The sequence below is a fragment of the Lontra canadensis genome, unplaced genomic scaffold (assembly GCF_010015895.1).
Source record: "Lontra canadensis isolate GAN:19392208 unplaced genomic scaffold, GSC_riverotter_1.0 scaffold185, whole genome shotgun sequence".
Taxonomy (NCBI): Eukaryota; Metazoa; Chordata; class Mammalia; order Carnivora; family Mustelidae; genus Lontra; species Lontra canadensis.
This window is the reverse complement of record NW_022631179.1, coordinates 728614-753951: the sequence shown is the minus strand read 5'-3', so window position 1 is coordinate 753951 and position 25338 is coordinate 728614. Positions and strand designations below refer to the sequence as shown.

At 37.1% G+C, this 25338-nt stretch overlaps 1 protein-coding gene across 4 annotated transcripts in view; it reads left to right on the top strand.

Moving 5' to 3' along the window:
• MPP7 (membrane palmitoylated protein 7) overlaps nucleotides 1-25338 on the top strand; it is a 289738-nt gene that overhangs the window by 174303 nt on the left and 90097 nt on the right. For all 4 annotated transcript variants that reach the window (XM_032847122.1, XM_032847123.1, XM_032847121.1 and 1 more), the window contains exons 5-7: nucleotides 419-499; nucleotides 9328-9459; nucleotides 24985-25066. In XM_032847122.1, coding sequence (XP_032703013.1) covers nucleotides 419-499; nucleotides 9328-9459; nucleotides 24985-25066 — 295 coding nt within the window. The remainder of the gene's footprint in view (nucleotides 1-418; nucleotides 500-9327; nucleotides 9460-24984; nucleotides 25067-25338) is intronic.

Genomic DNA, 25338 nt, shown 5'->3' with positions numbered 1-25338 from the left:
TGGATTTCACCACCTCATTCAGAAACTTTTTTTTTCTTTCATTTTTTTTTCTTTTTCTTTCTTTCTTTTTTAAAAATAGTGTCAAAGCCTGACCCAATCCTTTTCACAAGTAGTCCTTTGTTTGCATGCAAAAGACCTTTCCTTAAGATGAAGTGCTGGGATTTACCCTCATTGCCATAAATCAGAGAAGGTGAGCTGGCTGATAGGATTTTTTGAATTATACTCAGCCAAGATCCTGGTCTGGGATCTGGGCTACCAGGGACCCGAAAAGAGGAGCAGTGATTGATCATCTGTTTTCTTTCATGCTGACTTCTCCTTAATCCCTGGAAAGTGGCAAGATAGATTCTCAGTTGTCACACGTGGAACTACACAAGGCTCTTACTAAATGTTCTCTCTGTCCCTGTGATTTCCCTTGCAGTTGGCTGAAGAGCTTCAGAACAAGCCATTAAACAGTGAGATCAGAGAGCTGTTGAAACTACTGTCAAAACCCAATGTGAAGGTGAGGACGCGTAAGAAATACCTTCCAGAAGGGCCACTTTCTGAGACTTCAGATGAATTCTGTTTTGAGCATCAATTTTCAAGTGAATGTATTTTCAAACAGTGTGCAGTATTTTAATAACCTAAATTCCATTGAGGAAAAAAAGTTGAGTTTTTGATGATAACGGGACCAACTACAGATGACTTTAGTTGGGAAGCTCAGGATTTAAGTTGTTGAATGTGATGTCATTTCAAGGTCAATTTCTTTTTAAATGAGGGTAAGAGTACAGAATACAACCTATTAGTGATTTTGTTTAGGTTCATTTTATTTCATTGTTGAGTGGTATTCTAATATATTTGACACCTGTATCTATTTTGCTATCGGATCATTTCATCTTTCCTCTTTCCCCTCCCTCTTTGTCTTCCCCATCTCCTCTCCCTCTACTGATTCATGTTTTAATATATACTACCATTTTGCAGAGCAGAGCAGTTTTCCAGTGTAAAATACTAGTAAAATATTGGTGGGCAGATTTCAATTCTCCTTGCCATTTTTTTATTGAAGAATAGTTGACATAACAACATTGTATTAGTTTCAGGGGTACAGCATAGTGATCTGATATTTATATGCATTACAAAATGGTCACTGCAATTAGTCTAATTACTGTCTGCCGTCATACAAAGTTGTCACAGTATTACTTTTTTTTTTCCCCTCTGTGGTATATTACACTCCTGTGTTTTACATATTTTATAACTGAAAATCTGTTCATTTCCTTCACCTATTTCATCCCTTCCTTGCCATTTTTCTTCCAGGTATATCATTTGTCTTTCCTCTAAAGGTGCTTGGTCAGCAGAAGTCATTACAAAAATTTCCTATTAATTCTAAATTCATTAATGCACTAAATCCTACAACCTGTACATTTTGGACTTGATACTTTTTCACAATTACACGTGAGGTATTATTCCATGAATGAATTACATGTGGATTATGTAATTCAAATGATCAGTTATCTTTTTTTTTTTAAAGATTTATTTATTTGAGAGCATGCAAGTTGAGGGGAAGGGGTAGAGGGGGAGGGAGACTGTCCAGCAGACTCCCTGCTGAGTACAGAGCCCAACTTGGTGCTCGATCTCACAACCCTGAGATCATGACCTGAACTGAAACCAAGAGTTGGAGGCTCCACTGACTGAGCCACCGAGGCACCCCAGAATGATCAATTATCTTATGACAGTTTCTATTAAACATATCTAGGCTCTCAGATGAATATTTCTGTCTAGATGCAAAAATTGATTTCTGCTTTCCTTGAAAAATCTCCTTTGGAACTGTGCTATAATGGCTTCAATTGATGGTCAAAAAAGGTAGTATTAAATAAAAGATGAACTGAAAACATGATCCAGCTTTAATTCCTAATCCTTAGAAGTAAAGTAAGTGCTGTCAATTAATAAATGGGCTATAATTAGTAATTTAGAGTAATTGACTTACACTGGTACAGAGGAGATTGGTTGAATTTTAGTTCTAAAAGAATAAGGATCAATTTTGAGCAAAATATCTGCTTGAAATTAAAGACAATATATGTAGACAGGTTAAGAGCTCAGAAGAGATTGATAGCTAGAGAAAGTTCTGAAAAGTCTTCATTTCATCTCAGAGAACACATGAGAAGTTGATGCGAACCCAAGAATGGTGAGGTTAGCTCTGAGCAACTTGTTAAACTCCTCCTTGAGAGTGGCACCTTGGTTTGCATATTAGGAATTGAAGAAGAATGTTTCTAACAAAACAACATGATTTTGGTATTCTTTTTTAAGAGTGTTTGGAGTGGAGTAGCTAATAAGGAAGAGGTTATACTGGGTGGAAACTGGTATGTGGCTCGAAAGGGAGGTATGATTTTTTATTATATTTAGCACTCTTGGATAAAACCTTATAATTAAATCCTGAAACTTTGTTATGCTGAAAATATTTTAGATAAATACTTTTAAAACTTTTTATGTTTATGTAGCCATGGGATAAAAGAATGGGTGAGAAGCTATCATGAAAGATGTATTTTCAGGGAGTGATGTTTGGGAAGTGGGTAAGATTGTAGATGGCTGAGGTTGCAGTTGTCAATGACAGTTTCTAGTTACCAGTCTTGGGGACAGCAATCTTTCTTCCCTTTATGACCTAACATTTAGCATTGCTTTCCTTGAAATCAATTATATTAAATAGCATCAACTTGAATTTCACTTTTTTTTAGGCAGTTACTTTAAGAAGTCATTTAGTAAACTAAAATGTTTGCTTTTCTTTTTTTTTTCTCTGAAAGCAGAAGCAAGTTGTAGTAGAATATGACAGGTACACATGAATTAAAAGTTGAACCGACAGTTTAAATATGGAAAGTGTAACTACAGGGCGTTAACTTGAATACTGTTTTTGAATTTTTAGTGGACAAGGGAAGTAATTATTTACTTGTTAAAGATGGCTGTTCCATTTAAAATATTCAGTTCACGATAGTGAAAAGGAACCTGAGGTGTACGTCCAAGTAATAGTGATTTTTTTGTAAACACACAGAGATAAATACAACCAAATATATAGGCACTATGAGAAGGACAATATGTGTATCCCACAGATCTGCCAATTCCTTTTTGAAAAACTTCAATTTGAAATATTTTTTTAAAATTTTACTTAATTTTTTTCAGTGTTCCAAGAGTCATTGTTTATGCACTACATCCCGTGCTCCATGCAATATGTGCCCTCCTTAATACCCACCACCAGGCTCACCCAACCCCCTACCCTTCTCCCCTCCCCTCCAAAACCCTCAGTTTGCTTCTCAGAGTCCAGTCTCCCATGGTTTGTTTCCCCCTCCGATTTCCCCCAATTCCCATCTCTTCTCCATCTCCCCATGTCCTCCATGTTATTTGTTATGCTCCACAAATAAGCGAAACCATATGATAACTGACTCTTTCTGCTTGGCTTATTTCACTCAGCATAATCTCCTGCAGTCCCGTCCATGTTGATACAAAAGTTGGGTATTCATCCTTTCTGATGGAGGCATAATACTCCGTTGTAAATATGGACCACATCTTCCTTATTCATTTGTCTGTTGAAGGGCATCTTGGTTCTTTCCACAGTTTGGCGACTGTGGCCATTGCTGCTATGAACATTGGGGTACAGGTGGCCTTCTTTTCACTACATCTGTATCTTTGGGGTAAATATCTAGTAGTGCAATTGCAGGGCCATAGGGAAGCTAAGAGCAGTGGAAAGTCATTGAAAGGATTTAAGTAGGCAAATGACATAGTTGCTCTAGTATACAGATTCTTGGAGTGGAGGGGTGGTGGTAGGGTGGGAGGAGTGGATGCTGAATGGAGGAAGGCCATCTGGAAGCCTGTGGAAGTAATTCAGGTGAAACATGATTATGGCCTTAGTGAAGGATGTGAGGGATGGATGGAAGTGGGGGATGGGTGGAATTGGATGTAGCTTCAATACATGGTATTGGCACACGTGGTTAATTATTGGGAAAAAATAACCTATATAGAATGCATATTATATGTAATATACAATGAATTCCAAATAAATTAAAGATTTGAGTGTAAAGGAATTGAACCATAATCATGGGATAAAGAAGAAATATTCACAACCTCAGGAAGACAGACAGACAGACACACACACACACACACAGGAAAATTTTTTAAAAATCCATGAATGTGGTTAGAAGGAATTACTTATTTATATAAACAATCTACATTTGTCTTTAATAAGGTTGTGATCATTTATTACTTTGACTTTAATTTTACTTTCTACAAAGGGATTTGATAAACCAAATAAAATAAATTTTCTTGATAATGTGTAATTGTATTTTTAAGTCCAACTATGGAGAAAGTAGAAGTTCCTATTTTCATTGCTCTGTTTGGGAAGATGACACACGTTTCACAGACAAAATAGAAGGTCATTAAATATATGGCATGATGTTTATCTTCAGTTTGGATCATGGTCCTGGGGTCCTGGGTTCCATTTTCTTGTTGGGCTCCTGCCTCTCCCTCTCCCTGCACCCTGCTTATGCTCTCTCTCACTCTCTCTCTCCAAGAACAAACAAACAAACAAACAAAAGATTGAGAGAGAGCTGGGGGGTAAGGGTAGAGGGAGAGGGAGAGATAGAATCTCAAGCAGACCCTCTAGTGAGCATGTAGCCCGACACGGGCTTTGATCCCACAACCCCAAGATCATGACCTGAGTTAAAATCAAGATTCGGATGCTTAGCCAACTTAGTCACCCAGGTGCTCCTGCATTTTTTTCCATTATAAATAGAATGTACTACTTTTTGTTTTGTATTATTTTGTGGATTTTTAATATTGTGGCATTCTGTGGACTTGTTTTTGAAGCAACATAATTGTCTACCTCTAAAAGATAAGTTAGATAACTCTGCTTTTTTTTGTTTTTTTTAAATAGCACTATAATTCACATCTCCCATATTTCAGAATTTTATTGAGTCAATAAGTTGCTGAACTAAAATATCTGTACATTTAAAATTTTGATAGTGATTGTCAGCTTGCCCTTCGCCATAATCTGGACAGGTCCTCTCAGTGTACAGTGCCCACAGGTGTGTGTGAGAAGTTCCTTTCCCCTGTGTCTTCACAAGCCCTATTTAATTAATGTTCTTTTTCAGATTTGTTAATTGATCACCCTAGGAATATATGTCAACACTTTCCCTATAGAGGTTGCCACCTTCAAGTCTCCAACAGCTAGGAAATGCTTGTCATTTTGTAACCATTGTTAAGAGTTAAAGCTTACATCCAGTAATTAAATCTCTGAATGGAGGGATGCCTGGGTTGCTCAGTCAGTTAGGCATCTGACTCTTGGTTTTGGCTTAGCTCACGATCTCAGGGTTTTGAGATGGAGCCCTGCTCTGGGCTCTGGGCTCAGTGCAGAGTCTGCTTGAGATTCTGTCTTGCGCTCCTTCCGAATTCGCTTGGTGTGCTCTCTCTCCCCACCCCAAATAAATAAATAAACAAACATTAAAAAAAAAATCTGTATATTGGTCAGTTGCCATATGCAAACAATAAGTAAAAAATTACTCTTATTACTCAATAATGTTTATTAAATCTAGTCTTATCGTCCAAATCTTAAAGTCCAGGAAAAGTAATGAAGCGTCAAAGAAACAACAGATGGTGAGAAAAAGGAAGTAGGGTAGTGAATAGCAGAAGGCCTCAGTAGATGAGATAGGGTGTAGGAGCTTCCTGCAGCAATGGAGTTGGTGGCCTTTGGGGGAGCTGATGAAAGGATGTGGATCTCTACTGAGACTTTGTTTCTACAGGAAGCAAAGAGAGTCATTAATAATAAGAACCACTTGGGGCACCTGGGTAGCTCAGTGGGTTAAGCCTCTGCCTTCGGCTCAGGTCATGATCTCAGGGTCCTGGGGTCGAGCCCCGCATGGGGCTCTCTGCTCAGCAGGGAGCCTGCTTCCCCCCTCTCTCTCTGCCTGCCTCTCTGCCTACTTGTGATCTCTCTCTCTCTCTCTCTCTGTCAAATAAATAAATAAAATATTTAAAAAATAAGAAGAAGAAGAACCACTCGTAAGCATCACATGGCCACATTAAAGGCAAATCAACCTTTGTGAATCACCATTCAGAGGCTCTCTTTTTGATAAAACAGTGAAGTGACATCATCTCTAGAACATGGTATTATAATTTAGAAAGGGAAAATTTGGTAGGTTTTTAAAAGGCAATAAAATAAAAAGATTTGTTGTAGTTTTTCAGCTTTCCAAAACGTGCATTTACCGGAAATTACTCATTGCCTGAGCATGTAGAATGGATGAGACTTTGTTTAAGCATGCAAAAGGGAAAAGTGAAGCTTCCTTCTGGAGGAATAAATCAGTGTTACTCATTCTTATGAGTTAGACGCTTAATTTTGTGGACTTGACAGATACTTAGAACATAGAATTGACTCCAGGGGGTCCAGAGCAGTGAAAGGCTGTGTGCCTGATGAGTTACAAGGCCTAGTGTTCAATTTCCTGCATAGTCTTCTAAGCAACAGGTAAACCCATCAGTTGTGAATTGGGGTGGTTATGGCATATGGAAATTCAATTTTCTTATTTCGGTGTGTTGTCTTTCAAAAGGACAATCTGTATATTGAAGAATAAATTCATCACAGTTAAAACAGGGAAATAGAATACAAAGTTACTTTTAGTTGTCCAAAATAGAATGTTGCTAACCAACAATATTTGTAAAGCAAAACTATTAAGAATTAGAAACTCAATATCTATAAATCTTAAAAATGTATTTTAGAATCCAGACATGGAGATCAATATAAAGCTAAGGAAGAAAAATACATAGCTGCTGTTGTTAATATTGCCTATCAACTATAATAATCACTCTATTTTAAAAATGTTTGTTAGCGATCTCTAATAGTCTTAACTATGTCCAAGGTAGTTTATCATAGATATCCAGGTAGTGAGCATTTCTGATGTCCTTCATTCAACTCTTTTTAGATCCATATCCATCCACTATCAGTCTTCCTGTCTGAAGGACTTCATATACCATTTTTTGTAGTGCAAGTCTCTCTGGTGATAAATTTCTTCAACTTTTGTAGGTCTTTATAAAGTCTTCTCTATCCCTTCATTATTAAAAGATATTTTTGCTGGGTATAGAATTTTAGGTTGCTGGTTTTCTTTACATATTTAAAAGATGTTGCTCTTTTATCTTGTAGTTCACATTGTTTCTGATGTGTGTTGTGATTTTAATCATTTTTTCTTTGGCTGATTTTAAGATTTTTTTCTTTCTCAGTGGTTTTAAGCAATTTGATGTTACTTCTTGTTTGTTTTTTGTTTGTTTGTTTGTTTGTTTGTGCTTGGATATGTTGAACTTCTTGGATCTAGGGGCTTTTTCCCCCTATTACCAAATTTGGAATATTTTCTGCCATATTTCTTCATATATTTTTTAGCACCTCTCCTTTCTTTGGAGATGCCAGGTAGGTGTATATAAGTTGTCCAGCCCAATAATGTTCTGTTCACAATTTTTTACTCTATTTTCTCTTTGTGTTTTCATTTTGGAGAGTTTATAAATTGTTTTAACTGTAAGCGTTAATTTCATTCAGTGTGCTTTTTAAAAAATTTCATACATTATGTCTTTTATCTCTAGAGGTTTGAATCTTCCGTATACATGGCAAATCTCATTTCTAGTGTTTCCTCTAGCTCTTTAAGCATTTGGGATACAGTTACAGTAATTATTTTAATTTTCTTGTCTGCAGTCTATCTGTAATTTTAGGATTTGGTTTTATATAATTCTGTCATCTGTGTAATTTTCAGGGTTTAGTTCTATGGTGTTACGTTGTTCTTCATTATGTGTAGTTATTTTCTTCTGTCTTCACATGCCTCATAACTTCTGTCAGTAATTGATTGACTCTCAGTTGTTGTGAGTTTTACTTTGATGATATTTTCATATTTTTATAGATGATATTCTTGAGGGTTTTTTTTCTGTTATATAATTAAGTTATGTGGAAATATTTTGATCCTTCAGAGACTTGCTTTTAAGCTTTGTTAGGTGAGATCTTAGCATTATATAATCTTGGATTAAGTATTTCCTACTATTAAGACAATATCCCTTTGTTAACTGTCCTCAATGCCCTGTGAATGCCAAGCTTTTCTCCTTAGACTGAAGGAAATAGGAGTTATTTCTGCTCTGTGTGAGCTTTGGGAATTGTTCCCTGTAAGGCAGTGTTTCTTAACCTTGTAACTATTGACAATATGGAGCTGGAAATTATTGGGGGGACGGAGCCGGGAAGGCAGGGAACTGCCCTGTTATGCTTTCAGAGGTTTAGAACCATCCCTGGCCTCTGTGCACCAAATGGCAGCAGCATCTTCCACTCTGTGACAATCTGAACTGTTTCCAGACATTGCCAAATGGCTACGGGGGAGTAAAATTGTTCTCAGCTGATAACCACTGCAGTAATTGTTTCTGATAATTTTTTTTTATATGCATATGGCTTGGCTGGAGACTCAAAGGGGACCTCCTACAGATCTCCAAAGCCGTGTGCCTGTCCCACCATCTTCTCTTTCATACTCTCCCCTGAGAATTTTAGTGCCTTGACCTCCCAGCATTCCTCACTGTGTTGTCTCACCTTAGGGAGACCAGTGGGTTCTGCCTGGATACCTACTTCCCCCACATGGCCAGGAAACTCTGGGCTTATGACTCTCAAATTTGTTTCCTCTCTCTCAGTAATCACTGTCCTTCATTGTCTGATGTCCAGTATCTTCCAAAACCATTGTTGCATCTTTTATTTTTTTATTTTTAGGTTTTCTGTCTTCTACTTTTTTCCAGTGGGGTCCCTATTAACTTCATCTTGGCTCTCATCCTCATTCCTGAATGGTATTTTTGCTAATACATAATTCTGGGCTGACTGTTATTTTTTTTCTAATCACTTTCAAGATATTTCACTGGCTTCTGGTTTCCATTGCTGCTAATCAATCAGCTCTCAGTCGTTTTTTGTTTTTTTTTTCTTGTATTTTTAAGATCTTCTGTCTTTGGCATTTTGTAGTTTCACTATAATATGTATCTAATCTTGGGTTTCTTTTTATCTCTTTTTTTTTTTTTTTGTTAAATTTAAATTTTATTATGTTCAGTTAGTCAACATATAGTACATCATTAGTTTCTGATGCTGAGCAGAGAGCCAGATTCGGGGCTTGATCCCATGACCCTGGGATCATGACCTGAGACAAAGGCAGAGGCTTTAACCCACTGAGTCACCCAGGCGCCCCGTAAGAGCCTCCTTTTCAAATAGTTGCCTGTTATGATTGTTAAGTGAAAATTATAATACATTTGATTTTCTTTATACTTGGATACACTTGGGATTTTATATTTGATTAATTTTTTCCCAAACGTTGATTTTGCTAGGCTTTGCTCTCTGTACATGATACTGTGGCTCAGAAGAATTACGATCCTGTATTACCGCCGATGCCAGATGATATCGATGATGAAGAAGACTCAGTAAAAATCATTCGTCTGGTCAAAAATAGAGAACCCCTGGTGAGTTGTGGTCTACATTTTGTGCTTAGATATGAATAGATATCATGATAAAACCAAACCTGATGGGGACATACTATTTATTCCTCTCTTTGAAACATAATTTTCCTGTGTTGTTAAACTTGAAAACAGAGTATACATGTCTAAAAAACATTATTTAGAAAAATGGGGAAAAAAGCCAAATAAAATGGTGTGCATTTTCTTGGTTATAAATAGCAATAATTTGTAAGATGGGATTTTGACATTTATAAAAGAAAGCATAATGTGCCAGTCACAGCTGATTAAAGATTAAAAGGTGCAACCAAAAATAATTGCTTATGGCTCTTTTAGAAAGCTGATTCATTTTAAAGTAAAGAGAAAAAATTTATCAAATATCTATTATTTCAAAATGTAAATGTAAACATTATTTCAAAATGTTATTTTAGCACTAGAATTTATACAATGTCAGATTACATCAAGGGGGTTATGGTGGGCAGAATGATGCCCAGTGATGTCATGTCCTAGTCTTCAGAACCTGTGAAATATTATTTTAAATATCAAAGGGACTTGTCATGATTTGGTAAGAATCTTGAGATGGGAAGATTATCCTGGTTTAGACGGTGGTCCTTCTGTCTTCACAAAGATTTTTATTGAAGTGGAAAGGGGAGGCAGAGAGGCAGAGTCATAAGAGGCGATGATTTAAAGCAAAGGTTGATGTTGCCATGAGCCAAGGAATGCCAGAAGTTTCTAGAAACTGGAAGAAGCTCACGGATCAGATTCTCTCCTAGATCCTCCAGAAGGAGCACAGCCCTGTTGACACCTTGATTTTAGCCCCAGACACTCATTTTGACGCTCTGACCTCCCGAACTATAAGATATTTGGGTTGTTTTAAGTCACTACCTTTGTATGGCGCATTTGTCACAGCAGTAGGATATGAGTATGGAGTGCATCCATATTTTGATGAAACTACATTCAGAAGAAAAGTAAATGTTATTGTCTAGCAGTTGATTTTAAATGTGTTGTGGCTCATTTTGACTACTTAAGACATTTTTGTGTTTAATGTTGATAATAATTTTATGCTTTTCATCTATGGTTATAAGCTCTGTACAGGTAACCTAATATCTCTTGGTATTTATTATGAAGGTGACATACTTAGTAAGGCCAAACAGTATGTAGTTTAGGTATAGAAAGATCTACCTCAGGGCCTATCACCCTGAAGTGACTAATTCTTGGTGGCTTCTGTGTATCCGTCAGTAAGAAGCGCATTTTTTGTTTTGACAAATTCAGGCTCTTAGATAATCGAAAGGATTTCAGTAATTCCTTAGTAATCATTTCTTGGATCAGTCATAGTTTCCCCAGGGGCGGCAAGGTTTTGGGTGTGTTGGTTTGGTGAGCTAACATTTAAACCGCCATCAGCGACGTGTAAGTCCCAAGCCTCTCCTGATCGAATCAGATCTTCCAGATGTTTGTCAGAGAAATTAGGCGTACACTGCACTGAGATGTTTCAAAAGTTTTAACTGTGCCTGCTGAAAATCAGTTTCCCTCTAACAAGCAATTGAATGAATTATACAGAATACCCTGACGTGGTGTTATCATACTTTGTTCCTGAACATATCACGTGCGTTAGCTAGTATGTATGTAACCACAGAAGTAATTAGCCCTAACGTGTACATCATCAGCCTTTGTCGGTTAGCTTCTTAAAGTTTATATCCTATAGTATGTTTAAAATGAGGATCTGAACTAGGGTAATGGCGAGAGCTATATATGTTAGGTTTGATCAGACCAGGAGGATCTTTAGATAATACAGTGCAAGGGAAGAGAGGAAGTAAAAACTACCCCAGGACGTTATTTAGGGGGGGAGAAGTACTGTACGTTTGGTTAGCAAGAATAGAAGGAAAGGCATGGGAATAAAAATTTCAAGTTTCCCTACGGTTAGACAGAGCCTGTGGGGCTATGCAGGTGCTAAGAAAAGGCTGGAAATTGTTAATTACAACTTAACAATTACATTAAGTTGTTTAAAAACTAATTATTTCTTGGGGAGCCTGGCTCAGTCAGTTGAGTATCTGACTTTTGATTTTGGCTCAGGTCATAATCTCAGAGTCATGGAGCCTCCTTAGGATTCTCTCTCTCTCTCTCACTCTCTTCCTCTGCCTCTCCATGCTAAATAAATAAATAGGTAGATAGGTAGATAGATAAGTAAAATTTAAACATTATTTCTCTTAAGCATGAGAATGTTTTCTGGATTTGTAACATTTGTATATTCTGGAGATATCTTAAATATTTCTTGGAATTGTTCAGTTTCTTATTCCTGTATCATGGTATAATTTGGCAATTTTGTATGCTTAAGAGCATTTTCTTTCTACTTCCTCATTTTCTCTCCCTCTTATGTGGGGTGTTTAAAAATTCTAATTCCATTGCATTTTTATCCATTATTCTTATTCTGCTTTTTGCCTCTTTTTACATAAATTAAAAAAAAATTTTTCTCTGTTTCTCCATGATTTAAAAGTAAATTAATAATCAAAGTTTTCCCCCAAACTTATGCAGTTAACTTCTTTGCATGCTAGGTTTATTTTTTATACTAATATTCCATATATAAGGCAATTTCAAGTGCTTTTAAGTTATTTTACTTTAAAAAAATTATTTTAGTCACTGGTCCTTTGTCTTCCTTGTAAGCCACAATTTGTGTCTTTTTTGTTCAAGGAGTTGTATTTAAAAAACAAAACAAAACAAAACAAAACGCAAATAGAAAACAACATCTACATGGGATGGAGAACTCCCCCAAATTATTTGTTAGGATTCCTGAAAAAAGTATTAAGATTTCCAATGTCATTTCAACTTTGGAATATGAGATCAAGGAAGGCAAATTACTTGTCTTGAATTTTTTTCATCCAAATGTATAATTATTGTATTATTTTTAGTTTGACAGCTATTGTAAAGTAAGAGTATTGGATGAATAAACTTAAAGTTTAAAAAATGAACTAGCCAGAAAAGTAGAAAATAGTAATTTTCAACAAGCTTGTCATTTTGTATTTGTCAAATGTCATTTGTCATTTGGAGAGGTTATTGGAAAAGCCACAACCACCAAAGGGGTAGGGGGTGGGGGGAGAAGAAGAAACTGGGAGAAGATTGAGTCTGAGGCATCCTTAGGAGAATGAATCCAAGCAGTTAAGAATCAAATAGTTAAAATGAGGGATGCCAAGCTGAAATAAAATTCTAGTGATTAGATGGTTAGTAAATGTTTGGCAATGATTCAGGAGGAAAGGCCATAAGATTTAGCAATCAGGGGGTTAGTTTATCAGTGTTATTTAAGAGTGTAATTTGGGGGGCACCTGGGTGGCTCAGTGGGTTAAAGCCTCTGCCTTCGGCTCAGGTCATGATCCCAGGGTCCTGGGATCGAGCCCCACATCAGGCGCTCTGCTCAGCAGGGAGCCTGCTTCCTCCTCTCTCTCTCTCTGCCTGCCTCTCTGCCTACTTATGATCTCTGTCTGTCGAATAAATAAAATCTTTTAAAAAATGTAATTTTGGGGGCACCTGGTGACTCACTTGGTTAATGATCTGACTCTTGATTTCAGCTCAGATCATGATCTCAGGGTCCTGGGATTGTGTCCTGCATCAGGCTCTGTGCTTGGGGAGGGAGTCTGCTTGAGGATTCTCTCTTTCTCCCTCTGCCCCTCTCCCACCCACTCACTCACTCCTGCCACACACTCTCTCTCTCTCAAATAAATAAACCTTTTAAAAAAATATAATTTTGTTTGTTAGACTGAGTTATAATGCAGTGAAATAAATACCAAGCTTGCATTAGATGACCTAAATGGGAAGATTTATGGTGTCACTTATTTGCTCTCTATCCTTATAGGAAAAAGTCACTTAGCCTCTCAGCCTTATTAGATAATCAGGAGATATACTTCTACAGGAGTGTTTTGACTATCCCCTAGCATAATGTATTTGAAATGTTTTGTAAGTTTTTATGCATTACCACACATTATGTGACTGTTTCACAGAATGATGATATGGTAGGAGCTCTAAATGACAGTTATTGAAGGAGAGGACCATTTCCAGGGAAAAGAGGCAGTGAACACAGATCATGTAGGTATTTGCCATGGAAAGGTGAGAGGGAGATAATTTGAGGGAAGCGATGGTTAAATGAATGGAGAAAAGGAGAGGAAAGACTGGTCAGGATGCAGGGAGCAGAGCTGTCCTCCCTCCCCATGTTTTTAGAACAATTTGTATCCATTTTATACAGAAATAATAATAATACTAATTTTTAAACAAGCTTAAGAAAATGACATTCTGTTAGTGAGTGAGTGGACTATGATCCTGAATTCAGTTTCTGGCATGGGTCTTCCTTTCTTCCTTCAGAACTGCAGTGCTCGAACTCAGTATCCGAAGAACTACCTGAGGTGATTACCTAAAATGCAGACTTCCCAGCTTCTATCCCCTAGAGAGTCTGCATCAGTAGGTTTTATATGGGGCCTGGAATCTAGATTTTTAAAAAATGTCTCCAGTATTCTTGATGCAAGTGTTTGGTAGATGATACTTAAAACCATGTTGATTTCAAAGGTTCAACCTGAAATCACCTGTGCTACTAGCTGAAGGAGGAGGTCTTAGAATATTGGAATATTGTAGGAGATGCAATTTTTATGTAGAACATCATGGTAGCCCAGTCTCAGCAATCCTCTTTTGTAAACTAATTTACAGCAGTAACAAGACACATTTAAGCAGAATTATAGAATAATGGGATGCCTGGGTGGCTCATTTGGTTCTGTGTCCAACTTTGATTTCAGATCAGGTCATGATCTCAGGGTTGTTGAGATCAAGCCCTGTGTAGGGCCCTGTGCTGAGCGTGAAGCCTGCTTGAGATTCTCTCTTGCCCTCTCCCCCTGCCCCTCCCCTGTTTGTGTGTGCGCACTTTATCTCTCTCTCCAAAATCATATGGAATACGTTTAGAATACCTATATAAGAAAATATGGAAGAACTAAAACATTTGATACAATTTTAATTCATTTTTGCCTTTGTAGACTTTTGTATAATATGACACGTCATGTGCTCTCTTTATTGAGTTTTGATTTTCATGCAGCTACGTTCCACTGGGAATACGTCAAAGAATTGTGGTAAGAGAGGTTTGGGAAGCAATATAGAAGTAGAACTCTTTAAGAATGAAGGGATCAAATGAAGAGTGAGTCAAGTGCAGGTGTCATGTAGAAAATGAGAGATGATTTCTCCGAGTCTGTAGTTCACCCTCGAGGGATAGGTAAAATCAGCAGATAGCAAGCAGTTCTGTTTCAATATTCCTATCTACAGCAGAGTAACCCTTCAGTGTTGGCATGTTCTTCTTTATCTGCATAGTCTAGAAATGATTTCATCCAGTCCATGGCTTTAAAAGTAATCTGTGTGTCAGTGACTCCCAGGTCTGTTTTTCTCTCAGATCTTTTTTCCGAGTTTTAAATTTGTATGTCCATCTGTGTACTTGATATCTCCATTGGAATGTCTGATGGACATCTCTGTCTTGACATGTCCAGAAGTAAACTGATCTTACCCCCAAATCCGTTCCCCTTCTAGGATTCCTCCTCTTAGTTGATTACAATCCCATCTTCCTCACTGCTCAGCCAAAACCCAGAGTCAATCTTTGATACCTTTCTTCTTTCATGTCCCATTTTTGGTCCGTTGGGAATTCTTTTGGATCTGCCAATAACATATCCAGACTATTCATCACTTCTCCTCCTGCCAGTCAGATCCAAGCCTCCTCCATTTTGACCCTGGAGTATTTTAACAACCTCCAGTTTGTTTCTTTGCTTTAGCTTTTACAGTCCTTCACCCTTAGACAATAGGTCTCAGAGTGAGGCTGTTGGATTATAGCACTTCTGCTGTTCAGGTTCTCCCTGTTTCTTTCAGAATAAAATCCAGAGCCCTCACAAGGATCTACATGATCTGGCTCTCTGTTAACCATCTGGCCTCAGTTCTACTGCTTCTCCCTTCTTACTTTAGTCCAGCTACACTGCAATTTTTGCTTTTCTTGATCATTCTATTCATAGCCCCATCTCAGCACTTTTATGCTGTTTTCATCTATTCTTTCTCTTTGGTTAACTCCCATCTCTCTCTCTTTTTTAAAGAAAGGGAGAGAGGAGGGGCAGAGAGAGGGAGAGAGAGAATCTTTTTTTTTTTTTTTAAATTTATTTGACAGAGACCACAAGTAGGCAGAGAGGCAGGCAGAGAGAGGAGGAAGCAGGCTTCCCGTTGAGCAGAGAGCCTGATGCAGGGCTCTATCTCAGGACCCTGGGATCATGACTCGAGCCGAAGGCAGAGTCTTTAACCCACTGAGCCACCCAGGTGCCCCGAAGAGAGACTATTAAGCAGGCTCCATGATCAGCACAAAGCCTCTTTCAGGGCTCTGTCTCACAATGCTGAGATCATGACCTGAATGGTGGACCTAGACACCCTCCCCTTCATCTCCTTTTTTCTTTCTTTTACTCAATGTCATTTTCTCATTGAGGCATGTCTTTCCACTGTTTTTCTTCTACCTGCCCTGGCACTCCCGATCTTTCTCACCTTGCCCTTTCTCATACCCATGGTGTTGACCACTTTTTAACGCACCATATATCTCATTATTTCATCTTTTATTGTTCTCTCTTGTTAGATGTAAGCTCCACAAGGGGCCAGAAATTCTTAGTTTGTTTCATGACTGTATTTCAAGCTCTTCAAAAAGAACCTGGCACAGAGTAGGTTCTCAGTAAATATTTGTCAACTTCATTGAGTCACAGAATAAGTCAAAAGGACTAGCAGTAAGGGGTGCCTGGGTGGCTCAGTCAGTTAAGTCTGCCTTGGGCTCAGGTCTTGATCCCAGGGTCCTGGGATTGAGCCCTACATCGGGTTCCCTGCTCAGCAGGGAGTCTACTTCTCCCTCTTCCTCTGACCCTCCCTCTGCTTGTGTGCTCTCTTTCTCTCTCAAGTAAATAAATAAAATCTTAAAAAAAAAAAAGGACTAACAGTAAGCTCAACAAACTGAATGGTCCTACATTGAAAAATAGTGTAATTCCTAGTGAAGAAAGATATTTATGCCAGTTACCTAATTCTGTGTTATAAACCACGCCAAATTTTGTGGCTGAGACAATAATATATTATTATATTTCGTAGTTTTAAAGGTTGATAGGCTCAGTGGGTGGTTCTTATTTAGAGTCCCTCACATGTACAGTTAGGTGGTGGTTGAGACTGGAGTTGTCTGTGAACTTCATTCCTAGGACTAATGCCTGGGTTGGGATGGCTGAGAAGTTGGGGGCTGATATCTCCTTCTAGGTGGCACCTCCATTTGGCTAGTGTGGGCTGACTCACAGCATGGCAGGAGTCATGATTTCTTATGGTATCTGACTTCCCAAAGAGCCAGTATTTCAAGAGGCCTAGCAGGCAGCTTCAATTCTTCTCATAGCCTTAAATGACTTAAAACCATTTTTGCGACTTGATATGGGAATATGGCATGCACATACAAAAAAGGAAGGAATTGTTGATCTCCATCATAGATAAACTACTGCAAGGGCAATGAACTTATAAATTTATGAGTACAAGGTTATAGAAAGCTATAGGGTAAGCAGTATTGAATAATAGTTAAGATTAAAAATAAGCAATTCTGATGAGTTTGCCTTAGATAAGTCCTGACTTTACTGCACACTAATTTTCTGATCTTAGACAAATTAGAGCCATTTGTGATTACTTTCTCATCTATAAAATATGATAAATAGGGACTTGGGTTCAAGATGGCGTGTAGGAAGATACTGAACTCCGTCCCTCCCTCCCATATATACAACAAATGCACAACTGCATATAGAATAATTTGAAAAAGACCAGAAAACTGGATGAACAGAACCTCTAAAATAAAGGGCAAAAAAGGACAGCATTGAGATGGATAGGAGAGGACCATCTTGCCAGAAACAATCCACTGTATGTTCAGTGATCCACTGTGAAGGAGAATCTCAAAAACACAGAAGTTTTCTCTGAGTGAGGGGTTTGTATTCCACATCAGGCACCCCAAGCCCTTAGATCATGCATGAGAGAGATGAGGCCCCTAAATGCCAGACTTTGAAAACCAACAGAGATTATGTTCAAGAAAACCATGGAACTATAGGGAATGGAGAACTGGCTCTTAAGGGTTCATGTGTAGACTCATTCACCCAGGGACTCAGTGCGAAAACTAATTTGAAAAGCACCTAGACCATATGTGAAGGAGACCCACTTACTAATCTTAAAGTGCTTGTCAGAGAGGCAGAAAACTTTTGGAACTTTTCCCAGGAATGGAGACACTTGAAGGTGCCGTATTTGTGATCTTATCTACCTTGTTAAAGTTGGTGAGGGTGGGAGTCATTTGGGAACTAGACCTCTAATCTGCTAGAGATGCAGGATGTGGCCAGCTGAGAATCCTGCCAACCCCACACTGCAACTGTGGATCCCAGCTGGGCCAGCCAACAGCCCTGCCCACCCCTTTGCCGCAGTGTAGCCTCATGCCACTCAGAGCAGCCATGCATTACAGCCAGGCTGGGTGCTAGTCCAACACACCGCTGCATCACATGTGGCAAGGTTATGTCTGTTGTGTGACATAAGATTCATGCATCCCATACAGGGGATGCTTCTTGAGCCCCTAGCTCTGGTCAGAGGGAATTGAGTTTCTAGGCCATATGACATCTCCTTTGAAAGGTCATTCCTGCAATACTAGGAGAAGTGATTGATTTACCTAGTACATAGAAACAAACACAGAGAATCAGGCAAAAATGAGACATAAAATGTTCCAAACAAAACGTGACATAACATTAGAAAATGACATTGATGAAATGGAAAGAAGTAACATATCTGATAATTCAAAGTGGAATGGTCGTAAAGATGCTCACTGAAGTCAGAAGAAAATTGGATAAACACAGATCCTCAACAAAGAGAAAATATAACAAAATTTCCAACAGAAGGTACAGCGCTGAACAATACAGTAATTGAACTGAAAAATACACTAGAGCAATTCAACAGACTGGATGAAGCCGAAGATCAGATCAGCAAGCTGGAAGAAAAAACAATAGAAGCCACTGAGACAGAGCAGCAAAAAAGAAAAAAAAAATGAATGAAAAAAAGTGAAGATAATTTAAGGAACCTTTGAATCAATGTCAGGTGGAATAACAGTCACATTATAGGGTTCCAAATACAAGATAGACAGCGCCAGAAAGCTTATTTTAAAAAATAATGGCTGAAAACTTTTCTAATCTGGATAAGAAAATAGATCTAGAGTTCCATGAAGTCCAGAGAGTTCCAAATAAGAAGAACCCGAAGAGATCCATACCAGGACACATTATAATTAAAAAAGTAAAAGAGAGAATCTCAAAAAGCTGCAGACAACTTACTGTGTCAAGTAAGACTATCAGCAGATTTTTCAGCAGAAACCTTGCAGGCATGACATATTCAAAGCGCTAAAGGAGAAAACTTCTAACCTACACGTCTCTACTGGTAAGTTTAGTACTCAGATTTGAAGGAGAGATTAAAATTTTTTCAGATAAGCAAAAACAGAAACGGTTCATCATCATTAAACTGGCTCTATCAGAAATGTTAAAGGGACTCCCCTAAATTGAAAAAGAAATGGCACTAATAATAAGAAAGTGTATGAAAGTAAAAATGTCACTGGAAAAGGTCAATATATGGTAAAGATATTGGATCAATTGCTAATAAGGCAAGTTTACTTACAAAAATAATAAAATTGACTAAAACTACAGTAATTAGTTAAGGGGAGGCGCAAAATAAAGAGATATAAAGTGTGACATAAGAAATATAAAACAAGGGAGGCAGGAAGAAAAAAATGTAAATTTTTAGAATATGTTCAAGTTAAGTTGCTGTCTACTCAAAACAGACCACTATATAAACGGGAAGTTATAGGTGGACTTCACAATAACCACAAAGCAAAATTTATACTGAATACACAAAAGAAAATGAGAAAGGAATTTAAACAATATAAAAGGAAACCATTGAACCACAAGGGAAGAGAGAGAAAAGAAGAACAGATGGGAACCATGAAAACAGCCAGAAGACAATTAACAAAATGGCATTGAGTATGTATGTACCTATCAGTAATTACTTTAAATGAACTTAATATTCCAGTCAAAGACAGAGAGTGGTTGAGTGGATTTAAAAAAAAAAAAAAATCCATATGCTCTCTTTAAGAGGCTCACTTCAGAAGTAAGGACATACATAAACTGAAAGAATGGAGAAAGATACTCCATGCAAATGGAAACAAAAAGCTGGCATAGCTATACTTAGAACAGACAAAATAGACTTTAAAACAAAAACTATAGTTAATAAAAAAGGGTGTTATGTAGTGAAAAAGTTCAGTCCAACAAGAAGACATAACATTTATAAATATATATGCATGAAATATAGAGAAACCAAGATATATAAAGTAAATATTACAGACATAAAGGGAGAAATGGACAGTAATACAATAATAGTAGAGAACTTTTAACATCACACTTACATCAGTAAGTGTGGATACATCCTCCAAACATAAAGTCCAGGAGAAAACCGTGGCTTTGAACAATACATTAGACCAGATGGACTTAATAGATACGTACAGAACATCCCATCGAAAAAGAACAGAATACACATTCTTCTGAACTGCATGTGGAACATTCTCCAGGGTAGATCATGTTAGGCCACAAAACTGGTCTCAAATTCAAGAAGATGAAATATCAAACATCTTTACCCACAATGGTATAAAACTAGAAATCAATTGTAAGAAGAAAATTGGGAAAATTCCCAATATAGAGATCAGACAACATGCTGTTCAACAATCAGTGGATCATTGAAGAAATCAAACAAGAAATGAAAAAGTACCTAGGGATAGAAATGAAAATAGGAACACCACAAATCCAAATTTTTTATATCCGTGAAAGTGATTCTAAATGGGAAATTCATAGCAGTACAGGCCTACCTCAAGTAAATCTTAAATAATCTAATTTTACACAAAAAGGAAGCCCATAGTTGTTAGAAGGAAAGAAATACTAAAGATCAGAGCAGGAATAAAGGAAAGAGACAAAATGATAGAAAAGGTCAATGAAACTAAGAGCTGGTTCTTTGAAAAGATAAAGCAAATTGAAAAATCTTTGGCCAGACTCATCAAGAGAGAGGATTCAAATAAAATCAGAAATGAAAGAGGAGTTCCAATTGACACCACAGAAATACAAAGAATCATGAAACTATGAACAATTATATGCCAACAAACTGGACAGCATAGAAGAAATATATAAATTCCTAGAAACATAAAATTTTCTAAGACCAAGTGATAAAGAAATAGAAAATCTGTATAGACCAATTACTAGCAAGGATATTGTATTAATAATCGGAATTTCCCAAATAAAAGTCTAGGACCAGATGGTTTCACAGATTATCAAACATTCAAAGATTTAATATACATCCTTTTAAAACTCTTAGAAAAAATTGAAGGGGAGGGAGCACTTGATGAGTTTTAAAGCTTTACTCTGATACCAAAACTAGACAAGAATACCACATATACACAAAGTTACAGGCCAATATCATTAATGACACTGATGAAAAAATTCTTACCAAAATATTAGCAAAGTGAGTTCAGTAATACATTAAATCGATCATAAACCACGATCAGGTGGGATTTAGTCTAGGGAATCAAGAATGGTTCAATATCCATAGATCAATCAACATGACATACCACATTGACAAAATAAAGGACAAAAATCATATGATCTTATAGTAGATGCAGAAAAATCATTTGAGAAAATTCAACATCCATTTATATAATCCAAACTCAACGAAGTGAGGAGAGATAATAAAGGCCATATATGACAGACCCACAGCTAACATCATACTCAATGGTAAAAAGCTGGCAGTTTTTCCTCTAAAATCAGAAACAAGAAGAGGATTACACCCTATTGCCACTTTTATGTAACACAGTACTGGAAGTCTTAGGCATAGCAATTAAGCAAGAAAAAGAAGTGGAAACCATCCAAGGGAGGAAGAACTAAAACTATAACTATTTGCAGTTGACGTAATATTATATGTAGAAAATCCAAAGACTGCACCAAAACTGTTAGAACTAATAAATGGGTTTAGTGAAGTACAGGGATACAAAATTATCATAACAGAAAGATGGCATTTCTATACATAAACAATGAATTATCAGAAAGAGCAATTAAGAAAACAATCTCCAAAACGAATAAAATACTCAGGAATAAATTTAACCAAGGAAGTGAAAGTGGAAAACCATGAAATTGATGAAAAAGAAGACACAAATAAATGGAAAGATAGTTCATGGTCATGGATTGGAAGAATTAATGTTGTTAAAATGTCCATACTACCTAAAGCAATCTACAGATTCAGTGCAGTCCCCTCTCAAAATTCCATGGACATTTTTCATGGAACTAGAACAATTCTAAAATTTGTATAGAACCACAGAAGATCCCAAATGGCCACAGTTATCTTGAGAAAGAAGAACAAAGTTTGAGGCCTCATGCTCCTTGATTTGAAATCATACAACTACAGTAATCAAAACAATTTGGTATGGGCATGAAAACAGACACACTGACCAATGGAACTGAACTGAGAGCCCAAAATTAAACCCACACATAGTATGGACAATTAATTTGCAACAAAAGAGCCAATGACATACAATGGAGGAAGAAAAGTCTTTTCAATAAATGGTGTTGGGAAAAACTGGACAGCCACATGTGGAAGAATGAAACTTGACCACTGTTTTGCACTATACTCAAAAGTGAACTCATAGTATTATATTAAAGACCTGAATGAAAGACCTGAAACTGTAAAATTCCTAGAAGAAAACATAGGTGGTAAGCTCCTCAACATGTGTCTTGGCAATATTTTTGTAGATCTGGCTCCAAAAGCAAGGGAAACAAAAATAAACAAATTGGACAACATCAAACTTCTGCAGCAAATCATTGAAACGAAAAGATAATCTACTGAATAGAAGATTTTTGCAAATTATATATCCGATAAGCGATAATGTCCAAAATGTATGAATAACTTATACAACTCAAAAAATAAAATAACAAAACAAAACCCAAACAACTCAATTAAAAAATGGGCAGAGGATCTGCATGGACACTTTTCCAAAAAGACATCCAGATGGCCAATAGGCACATGAAAAGATGCTTAATATCAGTAATTACTAGGGAAGTGCAAATCAAAACTGCATTTGATGTGTCACCTCACATTAGTTAGAATGGGCATTATCAAAAAGACAAGATATAACAAGTGTTGGTGAGGATGTGGAGAAAAGGGAACCCTTGTATACCGTTCATGGGAATGTAAATTAGTGCAGCCACTATGGAGAACAGTAGGGAGACTTCTCCATATTGTTAAAAAATTAAGATTGAACTAACATATGATCCATCTGTTCCACTTCTGGCTGTTTATCTGAAGAATATAAAAATACTGACTTGAAAAGGTGTATGCCCTGGGTGCCTGGGTGGCTCATTTGGTTAGGTGTCTGCCTTCAGCTCAGGATATGATCCCATGGTCCTGGGATTGAGTCCCTCATTGGGCTCCCTGCTCAGCAGGGGGTCAGCTTTTCCCTCTACCCCTCCCCCCTGCTCATGATCTCTCTCTCTCTCTCTCTCTCTCTCCCCCCCCCCCCCCCAATAAAGAAATAAAATCTAAAAAAAAAAAAAAAGAAAAAGAAAAAAGATACATGCTCCCCTATATTCATTGTACCATTATATATAATAACCAAGACCTGGAAAGAACCTAAATGTCCAGTAGTAGACAAACAGGTGAAGAAGATATGGTGTGTACGTATATACAGCAGAGTATTACCCCACCATTAAAAAGGAATGAAATCTTGCCATTTGTAACAATATGGAGAGATCTTGAAGGTGCTATCCTAAGTGAAAGAAGTTAGAGGATGACAAATACCATATAATTCTATTCATATGTGAAATCTAGAAAAAAGCAAATGAACAAATAAACTCGTAGATACAGACAACTGATTGGTAGCTACCAGAAGGTTGGTTGGGGGACAAAATGGGTGAATGGGGTCAAGTAAATAGTGATGGGTGGTAACTGGACTTCTATTCGTGATCTCTGTAGTCCATATATATATGTCAAATTGTAATGGCGTATACCTGAAAGTCATAATAATGTTACATACCAATTTTACCTCAATTAAAAAAAGAGAAGTATGGGGGGAAAAAGAGCCCTCTGAAAAAATGGGTAATTAATCTTAAATTAGGTTACCAGACCCTTCTGCCATTAGGCATACTCTTGATAGGAGGATTTGAGATATTGTTAAGGCAAATGAAAGTTTGTGTAATCACACTAGTTTTATTAGAAATATTACATTTCTGGTGATCTTGGCTATAAGTAAACTTTAAAGAAAAGCAGAACTTACCATTAACAGTAAGTTAATGATGGGTCTTTATGGGTCTGGTGTTTATAATTGTGAAGAGATGCTCATTTAAATCTTTGGACATGACCACATGATTGGTGAAGAAAAGTGTCACAAAATAATCTGATCACTTAATTATTTGATTTTTTTAACCATTATTAGGTATCTGATAGCTGTCATAGAAAATATATTTATTATAAATGTATTCCTAATTTTGTTTACATACCTTTTTTAATGATAACGTGTGTATTGACATGTGAGAAAAATGCGGCTTTCTTCTTCCGGTGAATTCTGCCACCATCTAACGTGCATCTTTTTAGCTGTGTGTTGCCATTGTAGAATGCATTCCTACACCGATGCCAGTTTCTTAGAAGGAAAGTCATAAAAAGGTGTTCAAAGTAACCATTTGTGCCTGATGTTCTTATAAAGCAACATTCAGTTAATTTGCTTCTGAACATCCATAAGTGAAGAATTTCTGGATCCTTTTTGAAATTGTTTCCTAATCTTATGCCAGAATGTTGGTTCTCTTTGTACTAAGTGCAGTCCTAGTACGTGAAGACCTTGGAATAACAGATCTTTTTCCCCATTAGTTTATCTTAGCAGTGGGTAAGGAATATGACTAATTTCGGAGTTTAATTTTTCTCTTTTTTTGTCATTATGTCTGAGTTCCTTTAACATAGTAGTGTAATAAAGGATTGTGAAACTAAAAGCCAGATGACCTCGGTTTCAGTTTTCTAATTTATATGAGATTTTTGTATTCACTTAATCTCAGTGGAGCCCACCTTCTTCATGGGGTATTAGAAAGACAAAGTGAGATGAGCAGATGCTGTCAAGGGGCAAAAACAAATCATATTCAAATACAAGGCATTATAATGGAAAAAAGATATTTGTATTTTTCATCGTGTTGAAGAGGTTAAAGACTTGAAAAATCCTTAAATGGTGCTGAAAACTGGAGAGGTTGTGTCTGATAGAAAATTTTTCCCAAGTCAGGAGTGTTTGTACGATGAGGGACATGGTGTCTGTTCCTCCTGCCTCGTACCTTTAATTTTTGTGTAATTGTTTTCACTTTTTCCGGATAAATGTCCTTATTTCTGCTCCCTTTCCTACTACCCAGTGCACACCTTTACCCACGGGTACTTTTTTTTTGTTTTCCTTCAAAGGGAGCTACCATTAAGAAAGACGAGCAGACTGGAGCCATCGTTGTGGCTAGAATCATGAGAGGAGGTGCTGCGGATAGAAGTGGTAAGGATTTAAAAAAAAAGAGAGAGAGAGAGAAGTGGTAAGGGTTTCAACACCAGCCACATGGACAAGTCGTGTTGCATTTCATAGGCAACATTTCCAACATGTAATTAAGAGGATAACGATCTTTTGATGTAATACCTCAAAATAGTAAGATACTTTGCTCTGTGTTGAACTGTGGAAACCTGTTGAAATACATGATACATCTCACTTGACTTTACAATCTCAGTTTACATGGGCTTCCAGAGTGATATTAGGGTCTGTTTCAAGTGTTC